The sequence below is a fragment of the Trichechus manatus genome, unplaced genomic scaffold (genome assembly GCF_000243295.1).
Source record: "Trichechus manatus latirostris isolate Lorelei unplaced genomic scaffold, TriManLat1.0 scaffold00036, whole genome shotgun sequence".
Taxonomy (NCBI): Eukaryota; Metazoa; Chordata; class Mammalia; order Sirenia; family Trichechidae; genus Trichechus; species Trichechus manatus.
Window position 1 is genome coordinate 3,783,354 of NW_004443972.1, and position 22,287 is coordinate 3,805,640.

Consider the following 22,287-nt stretch of genomic DNA (forward strand, 5'->3'; position numbering starts at 1 on the left):
GCATTTCTGTTTCAAACTCAATTTGTTTTTAACCAGGTTTCCTATTTTGAGATCTACTTGGACAAAATAAGGGACTTACTCGATGGTGAGTAACCTCAATGCTTGTCTTTTATTTGTTCTATAACTAAAATCCAGGAAGGTTGAGAGGATTTATTGCACTTCTGCTTAAAGAATTAATGAAAATTTACAGAGGTGTTCTATTGCTTTTGGGCTATGTGCTTTTTTCTCAGCCAAGGCTTAAACTTGCTTATTGCAAAGAGATTAGATTTGCCTATCTTCTGTAACAATTTCTATTTTTCCTCCAATATAGGGTCTTTAACTTTTCTTTTCTTCTTTGCATGTTGTCATTATCATCTCTATAGTGTCCAAGACAAACTTGGCTGTTCATGAAGATAAAAACAGAGTCCCATATGTAAAGGTATGAGGAAGACTTGATTGGTGATGCAATTGATTTCTCTCCACTCACCATCATAATTATCACATCAGATGCCCGGAATATGATCAATAAAGGGCATATAGCTATTTAACCATGTTCCTTATATTTAATGTTCATCTGGTTAAATTTTATTTCTCCTTGACATAATTTTATCACAAATATCTAAGTATATGAGATAAGAACTGCAGAAGTGAACAAATATTTAATATTCACATTTAAAGAGGCTTTGGTATTGAGTTGCAGTGGTTTCTATTTGACGGTTAGGGGAAGTCTTTCATAGCGTTGTGCCTAGAACTTCAAAGTGTCCAATTAAATTTGGTGCCTAAAATGTTAAATAAATAAAGATGGGAGGGCAAAGCCAAACTTTGTCCATTTCTTCTTCTTTCATTAATTTTCTTCTTTTAATCTCCTGTATCCATGCTGTTGAGTATGAATATGTACTCAAAAATCTAAGAAAATCAGGTATTTGGTTTTCCTCGGGTTTACTCAGACTTTTCTTTAATGTAGAATGTAAGTCCTAGGCAAGGAGGAAAAGTTGTCGGATCTACACTTCAGCCTTTCTATTCAATTGCTCCTCTAGAAGAGAAATGGAAAAATGTTTAGCTGTTTTAAAATATTGCTTTTCAGTGTTTTAAATGGTGAACCTGTGGACTCTGTTCCAGGGGTGCACTGAGCGGTTTGTGTCAAGCCCCGAAGAGGTCATGGATGTTATAGACGAAGGAAAAGCAAACCGACATGTGGCCGTAACAAGTAAGCATGGTGGTTGGGGTCCTCCCCTGTCACTTGGGATAAAAATGTTTGCCTGCTAACCAGGAGAGGCGGGCACTGAGGTAGAGTTGAAATAGCGGATATGAAGGTGGTTGGAAAAGCAGTGGCCGTGACTCAAACACGAGGGTGTGTGCTGTAGGAGTTTGCCCGGCAGTCAAGTGAAACGGTGCCTTATATCCAGAGAATACTCTGAGGTCTGGGAAGTGTTGCATGAGACTCATTGGACCGTGATGACAGCCTAACCCTGAACATTGCAGAAAACAAACAAAATGTTCCATCCAAAGTGGGGGAAACTTCTGAATTTATTTTAGCCTTGTTATTGTTCAAATTTAAAAAAGAAACAAAAATCCAAACCAACAAATTCTGTATGCTAGTCATTCTCTTTGAAAGGAACCATGTCAGATTTCTGCCCTCTGTAAAAAAGGAAAAGGCAGGCATGGATGAACTGAGAAAGCAGATCTGGGAGCTTTATCATGAACTTTTAGACGCCATGCTAATTACAGACACATTCGAATCGGTTCCCTTACCTTGCGGTTCCTTCCTCAGCATGTCCATCACATCTCAGGGAAGCAGATCATGTGGTATCAGGGCAGCAGAGGGTCCATGAAAAGATTAGGATTTTCTGTCTTTTTCAGAGGGATGTGGACAAATGAGCTCATAGGAAGAGGAGCTGAAGGAACTAAAGAAGAGAGCTGGGAGGAGAGAAAAAAAATTGGGGGAGGGGGCGTGGATAATACAGTTATGTTTTAACACGTTCAAGGTGCTGTCCTTAAGAAAGAAGGTCAGCTACTCTGGTCTGAATGGGTAGAACGATGTAGGATGTCAAAGCTATAGGGAGGCAGGTTTTGACCTACCACAGGAAGAACTCTCTAATCCTTCTAGTAAAGCCTGCTACACAGAGAGTTAGTCAGTCCCCTGTCATGTTGTAGAAGAGATTTCAGCATTGGCTTGCTGGCTGGTCTATATTCTTTAAGTCTTTTCCAACCCAAGATTCTATGAATCCATGATCCAGAACTGTAATTTTCAACCTTTACTCCAATAAGTATATCAGATGGTATTCATATATGTGGCAAATTTATAGGTGAACCTGTACTTACTTACAGTCCCCCCATGTAGGCCAAACTCCACTCCTTTTTTTCTTCTTAAAATGCATGTGCACATATACACGCACACAGGCACATATATGACAGAATGTAAGATTGATATTCTTATAGTAATAGCATCTCTATTTATAAAAATGTTATTCACTCTGTTGCTTAAACTATGGTTCATCATGAATTATTCATGGCATACCTAACAACTGTTTTGGTCTAGAACATTACTATTTTTCCTATCATTCTGGTAAGGTGGTTTGGAGAAATGACTGCTAGTGAAAGTTGAACGTGACAGTCTCTGGGGTCTCCGTCTGCCTGGTGGACAAGGTCCAGGGTCCAAAAACAGTTTTATTTCCAGTACCCCATCCTAATGAAGCATATTTAATCTTTGAGAGCTTCTGTGTGCCCTAGCATGTGTGAGGGGTTAAATTGAGCGGGGAGAGGGGGGGATCTGTGAGCTCTTCCAGGTGAGAGTCAGGCTTGAGTTGGGTCTTGGAGGATGGGGGCTTTGGTCCGAGCTAGAGAACTGGTTATGCCTAAGATTTTTAGATGAATTTCTGTTCTACTTGAGACATTTTGAATCTTTCATTTCTAGAATGAGCATTATTTTTAAGAAGAAACAGTGGTCTCAGATAAGGTTTAAAATTGGCTAGGCTTACTTAAAAAAATGGAGCTATTGGGCATAATTTGTTTTGCTTTTTAGGCGAGGGGTTTGCTACTTAAATTTATATGTTCTTTATAGAGCGGTAAACTATTTTGCTTTTCAGACATGAATGAACACAGCTCTAGAAGTCACAGTATCTTCCTGATTAATATTAAACAAGAGAATGTAGAGACTGAAAAAAAACTCAGTGGGAAGCTTTATCTGGTTGATTTGGCTGGGAGCGAAAAGGTAATTGGTTCTTTATTTGTATTATCTATAATTTTACCCTGTTATTTGCTTCAGTGTACAATGGTATAATTTTTGTACCTTCCTATTCCCTGGTTTTAAAGAGCTTTTAAAGTTTCTGATGTTGTGCCAAGAAGTTATTAAATTTAACCTTTGTTTTCCTGCTCTTTCTTTTCTGGCCCTGAATTCCCCTGTTCATGTCACAGGCAAGCACTCTGAATGCTAACTCTGATTTATGCCCAATAGGCTTTGGTGACAATGTCAGACAAGCGTTTGTCTCAACTTAGCCTAGCAAAAGAAACTGTGCAAATATAGGAGGGACAAAACTTGAGAAAAGGAAAGATCTTGTGTTGTACCAGACTCAAGAAGGCCAGGAAAGGGCTTTGTCATTGGAATGTGACAATCCTGCCCCTGCAGGTTTGTTTTGCTGATAAAAGATTTGAAACGTGGAGCGCTCTTTGCGTTTCCTGATTCTGTCGGCAATAGGCATGGACTGATTCTGTGTCTCACATGGGTGGCCTCGGTTCCTTGAGGCTATGAAGCCAGTTGTCAGTCTTTTAGCCACAAGCTCTGACCATTTTTTGGTGTGTCAAGACTTTCTCTTTGGCGTCTGTATCCACCCCTCCCAGGCGCTTGCTGGGGTTGTACTCCACACCACATAGGCCTCCCACATAGGCCAACCTGCTTCCTAGCAGCCTTGCTTCCAGAGCACTGATGGAGGCTCTTGATCAGGCTGGGGACACTGATCCCCTCGGATGACATCACAGAGCAAGTCAGTGCTCACAATACCCTCTGGCCTCCACCGTCACTGGTGTCACCCTGATTATCTCTGTCAGGGTAGCCTTGAAGCTCAGTCAGTCTCCCTAACTGTATCCCTGATCCTTCCTTACTGCACCACATCCCTGAGTTGCCTATATGCCACTTTATGCCACGGACGTCCAAGTAAGTAATGGCTACTTGCATATTGTCCCCTCACATGCTTTTGTAAAGCTGTGAGCATAGAACATGTGGATATTCCTGGCTGGAAACCCAGAATTTCACTGGTATGGGCCTGTAACCTGATTTAAACAGAAATTCACTCAATGCACATGATGGTGCTTTGTTGTTTAGTTCTGTTATTATCGTTAGTTGCTGTCCAGTTGGCTCTGACTCATGGCTACCTTATGTATAACAGAATGAAACATTGCCCAGTTCTGTGCCATCTTCAGGGTTGTTGGTATGTTTGGGTCCATTGTTTCGGCCACTGTGTCAATCCATCTCATTGAGGGTTTCCCTCATTTTCACTGACCCTCTACTTTACCAGCCATGATGTCCTTTATTAGCAATTGGTCTTTCCTGATGACATGTCCAAAGTAAGGGAGCTGAAGTCTCTCCCTGCTTGCTTCCAAGGAGCATTCTGGTTGTATCTCGTCTAAGACTGATTTGTTTGTTTTTTTGGTAGTCCACGGTGCATTCAATATTAGTTCTAGACTGACCGTTAACAATCAGGATTGGTGTTATTGACACACCAACTGCATAGGTTGATGCAGAGAGCCTGAGTGACCCCTGCACTTTTCTGTGCTTGCCCTCTCTTTCCCCTCTAGAGCCCGAGATGGGTATTGAGGGCCTAATTGCAGGTGAAGAATGCTGGCATTTCAGAGCAGTGGCCTGTCCTCTGCACAGTGTTGATGGTTATTGCAAGTGATGTTCATGAGGCATTTTAAAGTTCTGGTCCTTCACATAGTTCCTTTTGTTCACATCTTTTTCCCTTTGCCTTGGATGTGTGCACATCAGTGTGTCAGTGTTAGGAGAATAGAACCCAGGGCTTTAGTCCCCATCTCCCATAAATGGCATGCTTCCCTTGGGCTGGCAATTCGTCATCGCTGGAGCTCAGTTTCCTTATCTGTAAAAGGAAAGTGATAGTACCTGTCTTGCATATTTTGTGGAGTTAAGATGCTTAAATATGAAAGCGCCTTGAAAAACACAGTAAATAGACTATTATTATTTGCGACCCATCAGCTACATTATTTCTTTATCCATAAGCAGGGGTATCACACATGTAATTCCAACAAAGATAAGAATCTATCCTATTTGCAAAAACCTTCCCCAGAAAGTGCATTCATCTCTAGCATTAGGAACTTCTCCTTTATATGCAATTGAAATCCATCTTCACATGGTTTAAAATCATTTCCCTTTTCTTCCTTCAGAGAGCAGCTGCTCGTCCAGCATCACTTATCTAGTCAGGAGAGCTATGAATCACGTTGAGTTCCCTCTTTTTTTCTAGCATCTGTGAACTGCTTTATACCTAGAGCGAATGCTGGAAATGTGAATTTACCAGTAATAACACAGCAGATCAGGGGCTCTGGTCCCTCTGGCTACAGAGGAAACAAGACCAATTCACAACGTAATATACATTTTCTTGACTTTTCATGCCTCCAAGTTTTTTCCCTTTTGGGTAATTGTTACTTTTTTTCCCCCATGGGAATGTCTTAGTTATCTAGTGCTGCCATAACTCAGATAGCACAAAATCCCACAGTTTTGGAGGCTAAGAGTCCAAATCAGGGTTTCTGCCTTGTCGATTCCTTCTCTGTCGGTAGCCCTGGGCATTCCGTGGTTCCTTGGCTTGTAGACGATCCTCACGTGGCATCTGTCTTTCCCCTGTGTGTGTCTCTGTGTCTGTTCTGATCTTTTTATAACTCAGAAGTAATTAGGTTTAGGATCCACTGTATGGTGGTATGACCTTACTAACATAACAGAAGATCTATTTCCAAACAGGATCACATCCACAGGTGCAGGGGCCAGGAATTCATTATATATTTCGGGAGAGACATAATTCAGTCCATACCAGGGAATAAGTAGGTAAGAAACAGACAGTCAGGACAACTATCCCTGACACCTGTTGCCCTTTGCCTGAGTTTGGAACTTGTAATTTACACTTTCGCTATATATCCATTCTTTGTGACTCAGGACAGCATTTTCTCTTAACGCCTCTCTCTGGGCTCCCTCCAGCATGGAGCCTGTAGTTCAGTCTCTCAGGACCCCTGCCTACCTGCGGAAACAGCACTTTTGGAGCCAAGTTTCCCTGGATGGGTGTCCCCAGGGGAAGCATCTGCAGTTCCCCAACCTGAGGCATTTCAGCCATTCCCCTAAAACCTAATTGAGAGGAAAATGATGAGACAACAGATCCCCAGCCTCAAGTGTGGGGGATGGATTTATCAGTGTGGCTCTTATTTACTCTTATTTTTACTTGCGTTCCAGGAGGATTCTCCCTTCGCCTTCCTATTAACTTGCGTTTTCTACTTGGTGCTTCTGTTGTCCCACATACCTCACTGCTTTCTCTTCTCTCTGGTAGGTCAGCAAAACTGGTGCCGAGGGAGCCGTTCTCGACGAAGCTAAAAATATCAATAAGTCTTTGTCTGCTCTTGGAAACGTGATCTCTGCCTTGGCAGAAGGGACAGTAAGTAATCCTGTTCTCATCTATTAAATAATATTATATGAAGTGGTCTTTTGGGTCACACTCTTTGCTATGCACTCCAGAAATTCTTTTGTTGTTGTTGTAAAAATATAGATAACACAACATTTGCCAAATCAGTATTTTTCACATTTGGAAGGGGACAGAGGGAATCCTGGCTGTGGACACTGTACTTGCTAGGAGATCCGATCCCTTGAAATGTGTGAATGGTGGTGCTAATTTCCCGGGTCACAGAACAGACATTCTGAACTTGGGCAAGGTCTAAAGATTCAGCCACAAATTCCTATTTTACATGGTTTCTAAGCACAGCGTCTCTTTCATTGACTTGCTTGCCTCCGTGTTTCTTCTTTGGATGGACTGTCAAAACCAAGGCTTTTCTTTCTTTTCCTAAATAGAAAACACACGTGCCGTACCGAGACAGTAAGATGACTCGGATTCTTCAGGACTCGCTTGGTGGGAACTGTCGAACCACCATTGTCATTTGCTGTTCTCCCTCTGTCTTCAATGAGGCTGAGACCAAGTCCACGCTTATGTTTGGACAAAGGTGGGTGTGGTCTCTTGTGCCCCATGCCTCTGAGCTTCCCAAGTTCTCAGGAGTGAGTGGGAAGGGGCTGGTGTCAGAGAAGTAACAAAGTGAGGTACACACAGCCTGGGACTAAATTGCATCTAGCAGGTCATCTGTAAACTTGTGGCATTCTTTATTGAGGCTAAACAAATAATTGTGTTTTTAGATAATAGGCAGAAACATGCCAATCAAAGATATGATATTAAAAAAAAGGCCCAAACTTACTATAGATATCAGTGTTGGTGGAGTGCCTCTTTGATTTCATCACGGAACTGATGAAACCTAACTGAGGTTCGCATGATCTCAAATGTGTAAAACCCAAGGCTGATTTGGGATCCATTATAAAGTTGCCGATAGAACAATGGGAACCTATATGAATATAAAGTAGTGGCATCAATAGAAAAGGGAGGAAAAGGAATTCTGGTACTAAGCCCGAGGGGCAGGGGTACAGAATGGGTGTCGAGGAAAGGGGTAGGCAGCAGCCATCTTCAGTGCCCAAATGATACTGCCTGGATCTCTGGGAGGTGTTACGTGTTAGTGGGTGTATCAGCCAGGGTTCTCCAGAGGAACAGAACCAATAGGATATGTGTGTATTTATATATATATATCTATAGAGAGAGGGAGAAATTTATTTTAAGAAATTGCCTCTTGCGATTATGGGAGCTGGCAAGTCTGAACTCCGTAGGGCAGGCCAGCAAGCTGGAAACTCAGGCAGAATTTCTGTTAGAGCTCCTTCTTGGAAATCTCAGTTTTTGCTCTTAAGGTCTTTAACTGATTGGATGAAGTCCACCCACCCACGTTATCAAGGCTAATCTTCTCTACTTAAAGGTCATCTGATTGTAAATGTTACAATCTACAAAATACCATCACAGTATGTTTGACCAAACAACTGGGCACCATAGCCTAGCCAAGCTGACACATAAAATTACAGTGGGCAGCAAGGACAATTCAGTAATTATAAAACAACATGTATGTGCGTGGGTTAGTTGGCTCATACCTTCCTTTCCTTTTCTTGTCCACCCCCTCCCCATTGCCCACGTCCTAACCTCCCTCAGTCACGTTTCCTCAGTTTGGGGTATTTAGCCCCCATCCTCTCAGACTTCGCTGCCTTAGGTGTTAGTTCCCAGAGTGCTTGGTCTGCTGTGGATTTGGGTGATCTGAGCATGTTCAGTGCTCAGTGGGCTGAGCCTGGACCTGAGATTGGGAGATGTGGACTCTGTTGCCATCATTCCCTTCAGCTCTGAAAAATGATGTGATCTTCTGACAAGTTACCAGCTCTCTGTGGGCTTTAGCTGCCTCATTTGTAGGTGACTACACAGAGTGCACCTTTTGCCTTCCTCCTGGACTGTGCTGTGTGGCTTTGCCTGAGAGGTAGTTTCAGGCGCCTAAAGAAAGGATTGATGGGGGTGGGCATTCTGTATGGGGAATTGGTATGGCTTGTTTAAACTGCCTTAAACCCCAGTCATTTCTTGAGCCCTCAGCAGAACATAGAGTTACACAGTCGTGGCACCTGTGGGCTTTCTAGGTAAATAATAATTACGTTGAGATCTTGTAGAACTAATATATCTTTTAAACTGGATTTGGGTCCTTCCTCCCTAATCAGTTCCTTGATTAGCTAAATGCTTAGGTCAATGGGATTACTCTTCTCAAGGATCACATCAACTGTTATGGTGATCATCTTGCCCCCTGTCCCCCTGGTGTCTTAAACTTTTTGGCTTTCACAGTTTCTTCTGAAGTCATGTTTGAGTAAACGACAAATGCATTTATAAAGGAAACATCTCTTTAAGAAATCCTTGTGGACAAGGCAAAAATGTTCTGGATCTTCGCAAGCAGTCACCCTAGGGCATTGGGGTGTCTGTTGCAAGGTTGCTGTTAGTGGGTGTTTACAGCTGTCTACAGGAAGAGTTGTAGGTATAAGTTCAAATGATTTTTTTTTCTTTTGATCTTAGTGAGGTCGTCATCAGCATCTTCATCATCACTAACATGATTTTTTAGTTCCTAGTGTTTGTGCCAGACAAGTCAGAATCCTCATAGCTATTTTAACAGGTAAGCGCTATGTCATCATGGTACAGATGATGACATTGAAGCTTAGGTTCAAAGCGACTGAGTCCGCAAGGCCAGGAAACGACTAGCCAAGATGTTAACTGTGTTATCTTACCCGCAGCCTCTCGCATGTGGCTGCTTGACCAGGAGCCTGGATGAGCCCATAGGCATCTGGCGTCAGTCAACCCATTTTTGTTTTGCTTTTAAATTTTGTTGTGGTAAAATATATATGATACAAATGCATATTATTCATCCATAAAGAGAAATGAAATTCCGGCACATCCTACAACACAGAAGCCGTGCTCCATATGTCACAGCAAAAAAAAAAAAAAAAGTTTGCCATTTTAACCATTTTTAAGTATACAATTCATTGACGTTAATTACATTCACCATGTTGTGCTGCCATCACCACGATCTATATCCAAATTTTTTTCATCACCTCAAACAGAAACTCAATACCCAGTAACTCCTCATTCTGCCCCCACACCCCCACCCCCAGCCGCTGGTAACCACTAATAGAGTTTGGTCTCTGTACATTTGGTTATTCTAGATATTTTATATTAAGTGGACTCATACATTTTTTGTCTTTTTGCATCTGATTTATTTCACTCACCATAATGTTTTCAAGGTTTATCCATGTTGTAGCATGTATTAGAACTTCACTTCTTTTTGTGGCTGAATAATATTCCATGGTATGAATCTCCCATATTTTGTTTATCCGTTCATGGGCTGGTGGAGAGTTGAGTTGTTTCTACCTTTTGGCTGTTATAAATAATGCTTCAGGGAACATTGATGTGCAAGAGTCTGTTTGAGACCCTGCTTTGGTATATATCTAGGAACACGCTTGCGAGGCCATATGGTAACTGCGTTTCATTTTTTTGAGGAACTGCCAAACTGTTTTACTCAGCAGCTGTACCATTATACAATCCCACCAGCAGTGCACAAGGGTTCCCAGTTCTCCACATCCTCACCAACATTTGTTATTTTTTGAGTAAATCCTAGTTTTGAAGTTAAGTTTTGTTCTCATTCACTTCTCTTCTCTGAGCCTCAGTCTTCCCACCTGTGGAAAAAGGTAATAATGCCTACTTCCAAGACTTGTGGGAGGAATAAATGAGTTGCATTGCTTTATTTTTAGTTTGTACAATGGCTGGCAGGCAGTGGGCTTTCAGTGACTACAAGTTCCTCTTTTCCTCTGTCTAAACAATCAGACAGTATTGAGGCTTGGGAAAGTAACAGTAAAGGATGAAGATGTGAGTGCCCAATGTTAGGGACAGGACTGAAGTGTCATCAAAATTGTTTCTTGGAATGAATGATTAAAGAAATATTGCTGATAATTTGGGATTCCAGGGAATAAAAATATGTCCATTGTATTTTCACATGAAATTGAATAATCTAGCTTCTGACCTCTGTGAGGGCAGGAACTGGGTTTATCATTGGCATCAGCAGCCAGTATAACTAGTGCACAGTAGTTGCTCAGTAAATAAGTGTTTATCAAGTGACTGAATAGATGAATCTAAAACTTACTGTATAGGGTTCCTTGGAACAGTAGGGCAGTTGCTGAACTGTGACACCGTTATGTTGAGAAGTTTGGTTGGGTTTAGATCTGGTTTGCTTTCCAACGTATAATTAGAAATGTGTGGAATTTTGTTCCTTTCATCTATTCCTGAGATAGTTAATGAATTCTTGAGGACACCTAATTTCTCTGTGGGGCCAATGTCTGCTTTATCGTTAAATATGCATATTGAACCCAATTACACAGCAGACACGAGTCTGAACATCGGATTAAGCACGGTATCTGATAGCTAATGAGATTAAGCAGTTTGAAATCAGAAGAGACTGCCAGGCACATCCCAAATTCAGTTTAACGAGTGTTCATTATGTTCTTGTTGCTGGAGTGGCCAAACCTTAGGGCAGCATGAAGTTCGTTAGTTATTCCTGTGCAGTTCTTTCAAAGGCATGAAGAAAATCCATGTTTGTTGCTAGGCTTGACAGTATTGATGCTCTGAATAAAACAATAGTATGTCTTTTGAAGCAGTAGAAACATGGTAGAGTCTCCAGGCACCTCAGGGCGCCCTACCAAGTCTGCACTCTTCAGCAGTCTAGATTTGTTGTTCTTAGTAGCCTTTGAGTCTATTCCGACTCATGGGGACCCCATGTGTACAGAGTAGAACTGCTCCACAGGGTTTTCAAGGCCTGCCTTCCAAGAACCTCTGGGTGGGTTCGAACTGCCAACCTTTCGGCTAGTAGTCGAGTGCTTTTCTGTTTGTGCCACCCAAGGACTCCAGTCTAGATTAGGTGTATGGCTTTAAAAGAAAAAAAAAATATCGTGTCTATTTCTTGGTTTCACTGATGAAGTCTGGCTCTTCTGTTTGTTCAGGCTTGTGCTCTTTCGTCCTCTGAATGCTTAGCATTGTGCTAGGTAAAGAAGAAGTAGAAGGCATCATCTATGCTCTCAAAGAGCTTTTAGTCTAGCTGAAGAGACAACACTTGAATTCCCAGGCAGTAAGGAGTTCTGGGTAGTACAAAAGGTTAACGATCTCACTGCTAACTGAAAGGTTGGTGGTTCCAGTCTACCCAGAGGTGCTTCTGAAGAAAGGCCTGGCGATTTACTTCTGAAAAATCAGCCGTCGAAAACCCTATGGGGCACAGTTCTACTCTGACACACATGGGGTTGCCGTGAGTTAGAATTGACACTACAGTAACGGCGTTTGTTTTCATTTTTTTGTTTTAAATAGAATCTAAGCCAGGCTCTGTGGCAAAGCTGAACACAGACTAATTCAACGCAAGAATACCCAAAATAGACAACTTTAAGCATGCCCCCTTTTTTTTTTTTTTTTTTTTTTGACTTCCAGCATTTTATTTTTTGTCTTCACTCTTCCAAAGTACTTTCATAGTACTATTCAAAAAAGACATAAGTTTAAAAGTGTGAACGCACATCACCCAATTATCCTGGAAGCCTTTTTAGCGTTCCTTTATTTGAGGTGGTAATGAAGGAACAGGGAGCCCCGAGGGGGTAGACCAGTCAGTGTAGAGAAGACCTGAATGGGCAGATCTTTGGCATCAAGAGATTTGACTGATCCAGCATGAATAATCCACAGGTTTCATTTGTATGTTGAATGTGGAAGGAGAATTTGAAAGTATTTGATAACTCAGGGAAAGTGGTTCTCTTTCTTCTTTTCCTGATGTGTTCCTTTTTTTTTTTTTTTAAAGTCGTGCCATCTAGTGCTCAGTTAGTGGCAGGTGGATTAGGCACTGCCCGCTGCCTGAGTAGTGTCGTGCAAAATTTACATCACCAGAGCATGATAACAGCTTGCCTCTGTGGGTAGAGTGAGTACTCTGGCTGAGTTAGACACTTGGCTCCCCTTTTTCTAAAAAAAATTATTATTTTTTTTTATTATACAAGCTGTTGTTGTTTGGTGCTGTCCAGTCAATTTTTCGACTCATAATGACCCCACATGACAGAGCAGAACCGCCCCGCAGGGTTTTCTAGACTGAAATTTTTACTGAAACACATTGCCAGGTCTTTCTCCTGCAGAGCCTCTGGGTAGGTTTGAACCTCCAACCTCAGGGTTAGCAGCCAAGTGCCTAACTGTTGTGCCGCCAGGGCTCCTTTGCACTTTTGATATAACATAAAAGAAGATTTAAACCACCCCCTGTTGGAGGACCTATTGCTGAAACACCGACAGGGTTAATTTTTGCTCTTGGAGGGAGAGATACTATAGGTGATATAACTTGAACAAATTCCAATCCTCATCCAAGTCAGTCATTTCTGAGTGTTTCCCAGGAGACTAGAGCTTTTCAAAAGACACATTTAAAGCTTTTAATTTCTCTTTCCCTACCTCCCCCCACTCACGAGCAGGGAATGGCCTTACCAGGAACTAGAATGGTACTTTGGAGAAGTGGTATTTCTAGAAGGTGTTTTAAGTGAGAACCGTGACTCAGAAGAGATTAGAAGAATACATGTGATGTACACTCTTGTGTGCATACACACACATACACCATTCAGAGTGCAGAATCACATGTTACAGATTTATTTTTCTATACACTGAAGGTGTGGGGTTGTCTGTAGTTCCTTATTCAAACACCAATACTATCCTGAACACCTGTAGAAGGAAGGAAGATGCTGAAAATGAGATAGGAAGGTACCAGGAACAAACATCTTCCTGGCCCTTCCAGGGAGGCCAAGATAATTAGAAGAAATTCTCTCCAACAGTAAGTAGTTAGTCTTTATATCATTTAGAACTGACTGTGGCCAGAAAGTATGAATTTAGGGAACTACTGAGGAAATAGATGGGGATGGGATTTACCAGAACACAGTGATCTGGGCCAGTGGTTCCAGGATATTCCCCCCCAACAAGGGCTTAGTTCAAATGCCAAGTTATGAGGACGCCTATAGATTGTATCAGCTATGGGTGCTTAACCTAGTTGATGGAAATGGAATCGATTAGCAGCCTTAGAAGCCTGTCCATGTGCTTCTGAAATGCAAACTGCAAACAGAGTGAAGGAAGGACCCAGTGGTGCTAGGGAGGAAATAGCAGAATGCATGTGGACAGTGAGGTTGAGTCTTCCTCCTTCTGTTCTTAAGTGGACTATTTCTAATAGAGTCCTTTCTGAGTTACTATCTCGGTGTCATTGTCTACGTGCAAAACGTACTGTGGCCTCTGCGCTTTCTGCTGTGCTTGATCTGCCTTCTCCAAAGGTGGTTTATATTCGTTAGCTTTGAGGTCTTTTGAACACTGGGTCCTAGTTCCCTTCCTGTGGGGAAAAGAGATGTTATATCTAGGGCAAACCTAGATCATATATTATTTAAGTGGTGCTTGACTCTCTGAAGCAAGCTAAAATGTGGGAAGCTGCAAAACAGATGCCCTGATAATTGTACCCTCACGACTTGGCTCATTTGTACTAAACAGGTCTTGCTGTTAGGGTATAAACTTAAGATTTAATTAAGGTTCTTCCCAAGTAGTTTTCATTAGGATTTTGCTCAGTGCCTGCTATGGTTATAACTTGTAGAACAGGCATTCATTTCTGTGTACAGCTTGGGGGCTCTGGTTGGAAAACCTGAGGGTCTTTGGAAATAAAGATCCAAGACATGTTTATGTTCCTTGGGTGAGTGATCATGTCCCGTTGGATTAATCAAATGTTATTTCATTCGGTTTGATCCATACAGGTGATGAGTGAGCAGTAAGTTCATGGCTAGAGTGAGGCTTCTATGAATCATCAGCTTGTTTTCCTCTATCAAGGAGATGATGTCCCAGAGCTGTAGAGCTGGACAGTATGGAGATTGCTGTATAGCTCCAGCTGGGCAAAATTATAAAACCTGCTTTAAGAGCATTTCTTCATTTCTGCTGATTTTGTTTCCTTGTAAGCTGCCTGAGATTCTTCTGGAAACAAGGCTGAGCAATAAATGTGTGTGTGTGTGTGTGTGTGTGTATGCACATCCACACACATAACACACAAGCCCCCACATTATGTCCATGTGCAGCCACTTGCCTAGATACATAGTGATTCACAGCGTTTGAGCAGAGAGTCTGGGTAGAATGGTGTTTAATGTGATTACAGCTAGTGACTACATGGGAAAATGTCAAAATAAAAGAGCAAAGAGTATGAAAACTGGAAGACACTTTGACATGCTCTAAGGTGGACCAAGTGGAGCAGTGATAGTTCAGTGGTAGAATTCTCGCCTTCCATGCCAGGGACCCAGGTTTGATTCCTGGCCAGCGTACCTCAAGCAGAGCCACCACCAGTCTGTTAGTGGAAGCTTGAGTGTTGTTACGATGCTGAACAGTGGAGCTCCCAGACTGAGACAGACTAGGAAGAAAGGACTAGAGATTTACTTCCAAAAAAATTAGCCAGTAAAAATGCTATGTATCACAATGGCCTGATTCCATTGTACGTGGGGTTAACATGAGTCAGGGGCCGTTGAGTTGGGGGCAACTCTATGGTAGCTAACAAGGTGGTCAAGGCATAAAAACAGCTACTGTCATACCCTGCAGGCAACTAGGTAAACCTTCATAAGGGAGGAAAGTGGCTTTTGAGTGGCAAAATTAGATAGGACCTTAATGATCATTAGGCTCCTTTATACTATAAATTTGCTAAAGTTCATGGTAAAAAGGAAAAGAATAATTGTAGATGTCATACTTCCCTTGACTGTAGGTCTCTTAGGAGAATGAGGTCTGGGATACTATTCCACTTTGCAAGGTTGTTTTCGACACCGTAAATAAGAGGAATATATCTTCTATTTAAAAAATAACTCTGGTCACAGAAATTCAGTATCTCTCTTAGTAACTCTAGTTGAAACTGTTCCACTATCTGGAAATTCTTGTATCTGACTTGATTTCTTCCTGCATCAATTTATTTATTTATTTTTAACTTATTTTTATTGAATGTAACATACATATAGTAAAATACATAGATCTTAAGTGTACAACTCAACGAATTTTTACAAATATGTATAAATATGTAACCACCCCGAGAGTCCTAAAAACCTCTTTCTTGCTTCCTTTCAGTTTTTTTGTTGGGTTGTCTGCTTTTTTTTTCTTAATTGATTTGTAGGAGTTTATTCTGAGTAAGGATTATTAAGTAATTGAGTAAGTTTATTAAGGAGCCCTGGTGGTGCAATGGTTAAAGTGCTTGGCTGCTAACCAAAAGGTCTGCAGCTCGAACCCACCGGCCGTTCTGCAGGGGAAAGATGTGGCAGTCTGCTTCTGTAAAGATTTACAGCCTTGGAAACCCTATGGGACAGTTCTACTCTGTACTGTAGGGTTGCTGTGAGTCAGAGTTAACTCAACAGCAGTGGGTTTGGTTTTTTATTCTGAGTAAGTCCTTTGTCAAATGTATATACTGTATTGCCTACTTCTCTAACTTTGTAGCTTACCTTTTTAATTTTTTTAAATTAATAGACTTTTTAAAGAACAGTTCTACAGAAAATTTGAGTAGAAAGTACAGAGTTCCCATATATTCCCTCTGACTCCTCACTCCCAATTTCTTTTATTATTAACATCTTGCATTGGTGTGGTACATTTATTGCAATTGATGAATTATACTGATACATTATTATTAATGAGAGCCCAAAGTTTACATTAGGGTTCACTCTGTGTTGTACAGTTCTGTGGGTCTGTCAAATGCATGATGTCATTATAGTATCCTATAGAATAGTTTCACTCCCCTAAAAAATGCCCTGTGCTCTACCTATTCATCCCTCTCCCATCCCCCCTGAACCCCCAACAACCGCAGATTTTTCACTGTCTCTATAGTTTTGACTTTTCTAGAATGTCATATAGTTGAAATGATACAGTATCTAGCTTTTTCAGACTGGCTTCTTTTCACTTAGCAGTATGCATTTAACGGTCCTCTACGTCTTTTCATGACTTGATAGCTCATTTCTGTTTATTGTGGAATAATATTCCATTGTATGGATGTACCCAGTTTATCTATTCAATTATTGAAGGACATCTTTGATGCTTCCAATTTTTGGCAATTATGAGTAAAACTAATATAAACATTCATGTGCAGGTTTTTATGTGGACATAAGTTTTCAACTCATTTGGATAAATACCTAGGAGTGTGATTGCTGGATTGTATAGTAAGATATACTATACAACCCACCAATACTGATGCCCCATTCTTCTTCATGTAGTCCAGCTTCTCAGATTATTTACTCAGCATACAGATTGAATAGTATGGTGAAAGGATGCAACCCTGACACTTTTCCTGATTTTAAACCACACAGTATCCCCTTGCTCTGTTCAAACAACTGCCTCTTGGTCTATGTACAGGTTCCTCATGAGCACAATTAAGTGTTCTGGAATTCCCATTCTTCACAATGTTATCCATAAGGATAAGGATTCCAATTTCCCCATGTCCTTGCCAACATTTGTTATTTTCTGTTTTTTTAAAAATCTTATTGGGAATGAAATGGTATCTCATTGTGGTTTTGATTTGTATCTTTCTGATGGCTAATGACGCTGGGCATCTTTTCATGTGTTTGGTGCCCATTTGAATGTTCTCTTTAGTGAAATGTCTCTTCAAGTCCTTTGCCCATTTTATGATTGGGTTTTTTGTCTTTTTGTTGTTAAGTTGTTGAAGTTTCATTTATATTTTCGTTATTAGGTTCTTGTCGGATATATGGTTCCCAAAGATATTCTTCCAGTCGTTAGCTTGTCTTTTCACTTTTTTGGTAAAGTCTTTTGATGAACAAAAGTTTTTAATTTTTGGGAAGTGTCGTTTATTTATCTTGTCTTTTGCTAGTTGCGCTTTTGTTATTATATTAGATGTCTTAGTTATCTACTGCTGCTGTAACAGAAATACCACAAGCGAATGGCTTTAACAAACAGAAATTTACTCTCATAATTTAGGAGGCTGGAAGTCTGAATTCAGAGCACCAGCTCCAGGGGAAGCCTTTCTCTCTCTGTCAGCTCTAGGGGAAGGTCCTTGTAATCAATCTTCCCCTGGTCTAGGAACTCCTCAGCACAGGGACTCTGGGTCCAAAGGATGCACTCTGCTCCTGGCTCTTCTTGCTTGGTGGTAATGCGGTCCCTTTCCTCTCTGCTTGATTCTCTCTTTTATGTCTCAAAAGAGATTGACTCAAGGTACAACCTAATCCTGTAGATTGTATCCTGTCTCATTAACATCACTGCCACTAATCCTTCCTCATTAACATCATAGAGGTTAGGATTTACAACACATAGGATAACCATATCAGCTCACAAAATGGTAGACAGCCACACATTACTGGGAATCATGACCTAACCAAGTTGATACACATTTTTGTGGTACACGGTTCAATCCATAGCAATTAGGTAATCCGTTGTTGCAGGCTAGGCCTGACAGCATTGCCCCTGCTGTTTCTTCTAAGAATTTTATGGTTTTAGTTTGCATATTTAGGTCCTTAATCCATTTTGAATTTGTTTTTGTGTATGGTGTGAGGCGTGGATCCTGTTTCATTTTTCAGCATTTGGAAATCCAATTTTCCCAGCACCATTTATTGAAGAGACTCTTCTTTCCCCATCAAATGGTCTTAGCACCCTTGTCAAAAATTCAGTTGACCATAGATATATGGGTTTATTTCTGGACTTTCAGTTCTATTCCATTGGTCTGTGTGTCTGTTGTTATGCTAGTACTAGGCTGTTTTGATTACTGTAGCTGTATAGTATGTTTTAAAATCAAGACGTGTGAGTCCTCCTACTTTGTTCTTCTCTTTCGACATTGCTTTAGCTATTCAGGGTCTGTTGCCATTCCATATAAAGTTGAGGATAGGTTTTTGTATTTCTGTAAAGAAGACTGTTGGAATTTTGATCAGGATTGCATTGAATCTATAGATTGCTTTGTGTAGTATTGGCAACTTAACAATATTAAGTCTTCCAACTATGAATATGGAACATCTTTCCATTTATTTAAGTCTTTTTTAATCTCTTTTAGCAGCATCTTATAGTTTTCATTGCATGAGTCTTTCACATCCCTAGTTAGATTTATTCCTAGGTATTTTATTCTCTTTGATGCTATTGTAAATGGAATTGTTTCTCTAATTTTCCTTTCAGATTTCTTATTGCTGGTGTTTAGAAACCTGACTGGTTTTTGTTTGTTGACCTTGTAGCCTGCAAATTTGCTGAATTCCTCTGTTAGCTATAGTTTTCTGGTGGACTCTTTGGGATTTTCTATGCATAGGATCATATTATCTGTGAATACAGATCACTTTACTTCTTCCTTTCTAATCTGGATAACTTTTATTTCTTTTTCTTGCTCTGGGTAGGACTTCTAATACAATACAATACTGAATAGAAGCAGTGAGAGCGGGCACCGTTCTGAAGGAAGGTTTTTAATTTTTAAAAAAATTTGTTTAATTTTATTGTGCTTTAGGTGAAAGCTTATAGCTCAAGTTAGTTTCTCATTCAAAAATTTACACACATATTGTTTTGTGACATTGGTTGCAATCCCCTTAATGTGACAGCACTCTCCCCCTTTCCACGCTGGGTTCCCTGGGTCCATTCTTCTGGTTCCTGTCCCTTCCTGCCTTTTCATCTTGCTTTTGGGCAGGAGTTGCCCATTTGGTCGCCTATATTTGACTGTAACAAGAATCACGTTCCTCCTGTGTGATATTGTTTGTTTTATTAAAAACCAAAAACCAAACCCATTGCCATCGAGTCAATTTTGACTCATTGTGACCCAGTAGGACAGGGTAGAACTGCCCCATAGGGTTTCCAAGGAACAGCTGGTGGATTCAAACTGCTAACCTTTTGGTTAGCAGCAGAACGCTTAACCACTGTGCCACCAGGGCTCCGCTTGTTTTATAGGCCTGTCTAATCTTTGTCTGAAAAGTGGGTTTTGGGAGTGCTTTCACTTCTGAGTTAGCAGAGTGTCTGGGGGCCATAGTCACGGGGGTTCCTCCAGTCTCTGTCAGACTAGTAAGTCTGGTCTTTTTCATGAATTTGAATTTTGTTCTGCATTTTTCTCCTGCTCTGTCCGGGACTCTCTGTTCTGATCCCTGTCAGATCGGTAGATGGTGGTACCCAGGCACAATCTAGTTCTGGGCTCAGGCTGGTGGAAGCTGTGGAAGTTATGGTCCATTAGTCCTTTGGACTAATATTTTCTTGTGTCTTTGTTTTTCTTCATCCTCCTTTGCTCCGAACAGGATGAGATGATGTATCTTAGTTGGGTATTCACAAGCTTTTAAGACGCCAGATGCTACTCACCAAAGTAGAATGTAGAGAATTTTCTTTATGAACCGTGTTATGCTAGTTGACCTAGATGTCCCCTGAGACTATGATCCCCAGCTCCCAGCCCCAGAAGCTCAGTCCCTCGAGGTGTTTAGATTTGTCAGGGAAACTTCTTTGATTTCGCCTTGGTCAGGTTGTGCTGACTTCCTCGATATTGTGTGTTGTCTTTCCCTTCACCAAAGTTACACTTGTCTACTGTCCAGTTAGTGATTTTCCCTCCCTGTCCCTCCCTACCCTCGTAACCATCAAAGAATGTTTTTTCTGTGTGAAACCTTTTCTTGAGTTCTTGCAATAGTGGTCTCATACAATATTTGTCCTTTTGTGATTGACTTATTTCACTCAGCATATTGCCCTCCAGATTCATCCATGTTGTGAGATGTTTTGCAGATTCATCATTGTCCTTTATTATTGCATAGTATTCCATTGTGTGTATATGCCATAATTTATCTATTTATCTGTTGATGGGCACTTAGGTTGTTTCCATCTTTTTGCTATTGTGAGTAGTGCTGCAGTGAACATGGATGTGCATACGTCTATTTGTGTGACAGCTCTTCTCTAGGATGTATTTCTAGGAATGGGATTGCTGAATCGTTTGATAGGTTTTTATTTATTTTTCTTTTCTGTCCCCTCCAGCCTTCCAGTCCTTGCTCCTGGGCTGGTGTGCCCCTTTAGTCTCGTTTTGTTTTATGGGCCTGTCTAATCTTTGGATGAAGGGTGACCCTCAGGAGTGACTTCATTACTGAGCTAAAAGGGTATCTGGGGGACATACTCTCGGGGTTTCTCCAGTCTCTGTCAGGCCAGTAAGCCTGGTCTTTTTCTGTGAATTAGAATTTTGTTCTACATTTTTTTCCAGCTCTGTCTAGAACCCTCTATTGTGATCCCTGTCAGAGCAGTCAGTGGGGGTAGCTGGGCACCATCTAGATGTACTGGACTCAGTCTGGTGGAGGCCACAGTTGTGGTCCATTAGTCCTTCGGACTAATCTTCCCCTTGTGTCTTTAGTTTTCTTCATTTTCCCTTACTCCTGAAGGGGTGAGACCAGTGGAGTATCTTGGATGGCCGCTTACAGGCTTTTAAGACCCTGAGACGCTACTGACCAAAGTAGAATGTAGAACATTTTCTTTATAAACTGTGTTATGCCAATTGAGCTAGATGTTCCCCGAGACCATTACATAATAGGTTTTTAATTTTAATTAAATCAAATTCATTTTTTCTTTTAAGTCCTCTTTAAGAAATCCGTATGTGCTCCAAGGTCTTGTAGATATTCTCCTATGTTTTATTCTATATGCTTTACGGTTTTAACTTTTACATTTATGTCTATGATCCATCTGGAATAGTATTTTAATAGAATAACTGGTTGCTGTTGAGTCAATTCCGACTCGTAGCGACCCCATGTATTATGGAGTAGACTTCTCCATAAGGCTTTCTTGGCAGTAATCTTTATGGAAATACGTCACCAAGGCCTTTCTTCTGTGGCACCACTAGGTGGGTTTGAACCACAGACCTCTAATTAGTAGTAGAGTAAATAGATCTAACTAATAGAATAGATTTGTATAATAGAATAGATAAAGATCCCCTCCTGCCCCCCAATGGAATCCTGTTCATCCAGTATCATATATTGAAAGGACCATTCTTTATCACTGAACTCCAGGGACCACTTTGTCTTAAATCAGATGACTATATCTGAATGTTTTGGGATAGTTTACTCTGTTTCTTTTCCAGAGTTTATGGACAATTTAATAAATTTTAATTACAGTGGCTTTATAGTAAGTGTTGATATCCAATTCTGTAACTTTGTTCTTCAAAATTGTCTTTGCCATTCTTGGTCTATTTCATTTCAATTATAAATTTTAGAATCAGCTTGTCAATTCCCATGTACACACAATATCCTCCTCGGATTTTATTTGGGATTGTTTTAAATCAATAGAACAATTTTGGGAGAAATAGCATCTTTCCCCATCAGTGTGAGCTGATTTCTTCACATTCTGCCTTTGGCGGATGGAGAGGCATGCTGCTCTGCCCCATTGGGGACTGAATAAAGTCTAGGGTAACAGCATGAGACATGGTTTCTCACTGTGGTTTTGAGTTCTGAACAGGAGTTGGGTTGGATATCTTTCATCTGCTCCCAGATAATTTTTTTTCTTTTAAACATTTTATTTTGCCTTAGTGAAAATTTACAGAGCAAATTAGTTTCCTAATCTATAATTTATACATAAATTGTTCGTGACATTTATTGCAATCTCCGCAATGTGTAAGCACTTAACCCCGGGTTCCCCATTTCCATTTGTCCCTGTGCCTTCATGCCTTCTCATTTTGCTTTTGGGCAGGTGT

At 40.8% G+C, this 22,287-nt stretch overlaps 1 protein-coding gene across 2 annotated transcripts in view; it reads left to right on the top strand.

The window, feature by feature from the left end:
• The window catches only part of KIF5C (kinesin family member 5C), a 170,579-nt gene that overhangs the window by 86,740 nt on the left and 61,552 nt on the right, over positions 1-22,287 (top strand). For both annotated transcript variants that reach the window (XM_004375369.2, XM_023730384.1), the window contains 6 exons: positions 37-85; positions 363-418; positions 1,099-1,186; positions 3,066-3,190; positions 6,519-6,623; positions 7,034-7,182. In XM_004375369.2, coding sequence (XP_004375426.1) covers positions 37-85; positions 363-418; positions 1,099-1,186; positions 3,066-3,190; positions 6,519-6,623; positions 7,034-7,182 — 572 coding nt within the window. The remainder of the gene's footprint in view (positions 1-36; positions 86-362; positions 419-1,098; positions 1,187-3,065; positions 3,191-6,518; positions 6,624-7,033; positions 7,183-22,287) is intronic.